This window comes from Cryptomeria japonica, chromosome 1 (assembly GCF_030272615.1).
Source record: "Cryptomeria japonica chromosome 1, Sugi_1.0, whole genome shotgun sequence".
Classification (NCBI taxonomy): Eukaryota; Viridiplantae; Streptophyta; class Pinopsida; order Cupressales; family Cupressaceae; genus Cryptomeria; species Cryptomeria japonica.
This window is the reverse complement of record NC_081405.1, coordinates 647,663,873-647,666,686: the sequence shown is the minus strand read 5'-3', so window position 1 is coordinate 647,666,686 and position 2,814 is coordinate 647,663,873. Positions and strand designations below refer to the sequence as shown.

General features: G+C 34.0%; 1 protein-coding gene across 1 annotated transcript; it reads left to right on the top strand.

Annotated features, from left to right (window-relative positions):
• Positions 1-335: 335 nt before the first annotated feature.
• On the top strand, positions 336-2,431 carry LOC131050297 (GDSL esterase/lipase At4g26790-like). The gene is made up of 5 exons (XM_057984499.2): positions 336-648; positions 922-1,052; positions 1,180-1,413; positions 1,504-1,762; positions 1,884-2,431. The coding sequence occupies exons 1-5, from the start codon at positions 381-383 to the stop codon at positions 2,075-2,077; spliced, it is 1,086 nt and encodes a 361-aa protein (XP_057840482.1). The 5' UTR covers positions 336-380; the 3' UTR covers positions 2,078-2,431.
• Positions 2,432-2,814: the final 383 nt, after the last annotated feature.

Genomic DNA, 2,814 nt, shown 5'->3' with positions numbered 1-2,814 from the left:
CAAATTAAGAACAACTGTGTCTTTCCATAGGAGGGAGGACAGTTAAACATTACTTCACCGAATTTATTTAATGCCATATTTAAATAAACTATTGAGTACGAATATGTAAAATGATGTGAAAGAGAATTGTGAGATTCTGTCTAGAGAGATCTTTGGTACGTGAAATACTAAAACCATAATCTTTAATCCATCACCCATAACCTCAACAAAGATTCATTATTCAATCACTTATCACCCACCCACTCCACCATGAATTTGCCTCTTGTTTGCTGAAAGACACACAATATAAAAGGAAGCGTTGTGGAAGCTTATTTTTCATGCCTTCCATTGTTGAGTTAAATTTTATACTACAATATTCAAAGATTGCACATAAACTAGTAATGAAATCAAGGGCAGAATCTCTCGTTTTGTTCTCTCCATTTTTCAGTTTGGTCATCACAATAGCTCAGAAATGTGATTACAAATTGTTTGTAGGAGGACAGAAAGTGCCTGCTATTTTTATGTTTGGAGACTCTTATGGAGATACAGGGAATAACGATTTTATCATTACAACAAGTAGGGCAGATTTTCCTCCATATGGAAGAGATTTCATAGATCATATTCCCACAGGAAGGTTCTCCAATGGAAAACTCATCTCTGACTACTTTGGTAAGTTATATGCATGTTTTTCTTAAAGCTCGCCAATAATTTTGAAAGCTTTAGTTGTTCTATGTTACACTGTAGAATTTGATCAGTCTTAACTCATGTAAATGTGAATTATATATTTCCTCTGATAATAGAAACAATTAGTTCTTGCAAGAGTTCGGAATTTCACCTTAGTAATGTAAGAATTACTGTTGTTTGTTGAGTGAATTTGATATTATTAGTTGCTCACCCATTTTCAAATTTCATGACATTTATAGTTCTAACATTTCATTACAGTTGAAGGACTTGGAATCAAGGAACTGTTGCCCCCATATTTGGACCCAAACCTCAACGCCCAAGACTTGCTAACTGGTGTATGTTTTGGATCTTCTGGCACAGGCTTAGACAATCTCACTGCCCAAATAAGTGTAGGCATCTACATTGCATATTATAATGTTTCACAGGATCTTAATGCATTTGTAGTACAATGGATTTGAATATATTATTATGTTCCTACTACATTCTTGTAAGCTGGATTTGTATATATGAATGCAGAATGTGATACCAGTTTGGAAACAGATTGAATATTTTAAAGAGTATAGAAACAGAATAGCAGGATTGGTGGGAGAAGAAGAGGCCACCACCATAATCAGAAATGCAATATTTCTCATTATAATAGGCACAAATGACTTCATTGTCAACTACTTCACACTCCCAACTCGTCCACTTCAGTTCACTGTTCAAGAGTATACAAATTTTCTCCTGAATATATACACAGTGTATATCAAGGCATAGTCATAACTTGTCTCTACTCTTTGTATTTAGTAGTTTCCAATCATAATTGCAGTGAATTCTGATTTGCGGGTCTGAATTTTTCAGGAATTATACAATCTGGGTGCCACTAGATTCGCTTTGATTAATGTTCCACCATTGGGATGTTTACCAATAGAGAGAACACTTAGAAGCGTTTTGAATAGGGGAGCATGTGACCAAGAGCTAAATCAGGCTGCATCTGGATTCAATTCGGGATTAAATGCCATGATTGATGGACTCAGATCTTCTATTCCTAGGCTTCAAATTGTTTCTCTGGATTATAACAATCTGATTTCCGAGTTCATTGCAAATCCTAGCAAATATGGTACTTTGAATTCTCATGATTAATCACAATACAAACCAAACCGCATTATGCCTAGATATTTTACTATATTAATATATAGCTAGAATTATGTCTAATCTTGCAATGTTATGCTACATGCCAGGTTTGGAGGTGATTGCAAGGGGTTGCTGTGGGACGGGCACAGTAGAAGCTTCCATCCTATGCAATGAATTGAGTCCCTTTACATGCCCTGATGCTTCCAAATATCTCTTCTTTGATTCCGTGCACTTTACTCAGAAGGCATATCAAATCATTTCTAATACATTTTTAACCAGAGATGTTCCTCAACTTCTTTAAACTTGTTTGCAATTGCATATAATATTCTGCAAAGGTTCTTCAAGGAAATTAGTCTTTCCCTTGTTGACTTATATACACATCATGATTACAATGTAATTAGAGTGTCATGTCTAAAAATTATAGAGCTTATAATTTCTTGGAATAAAATATTTAGGAATAAGTTGGTAGGGTTATTTGAATGAATTATGAGGAATAAGTCTAGGGTTAGAGTTATATCATGATATAGAAATCTTATTGCATAACGTTAGAGGCATGATTTTGTTTTCATTGTTTGGCGAGGATTTTGATTAAGGGTAAAACAGGTTATAACGGACCTTCTACAATGGGTTTTGAAGTGGCATAACTGTTTGACAAGGTTACTAAGCAATTGCTTCTAAATTACAATAAAAATTTATTACAAAAAATACTTGGTGTCTTAACTTAAAGTGGACAAATATCAATAAGGAAATAGAATAAATTAATATGTTGATCATTTTATTGGTGTTCCATGAAGTATACAATTTATCAAGATGAATGATGTGTTGTGTACTTAATAATTAAACTATAATTTGTATATAAAAAATAAGTAGTAATCAATGGTGGTTAGTGTTGGCAGCAATAATGAAGGAAAACTAAGGGGGGTGGAGGGTGAGGGGGGGCATGAATCAGTTTTCACCAAATTTAAACAAATTAGCCACAATTGCAGATCTGATCATTAGCAACAAGAACAAAGATAAACACCACAACAACAATACACA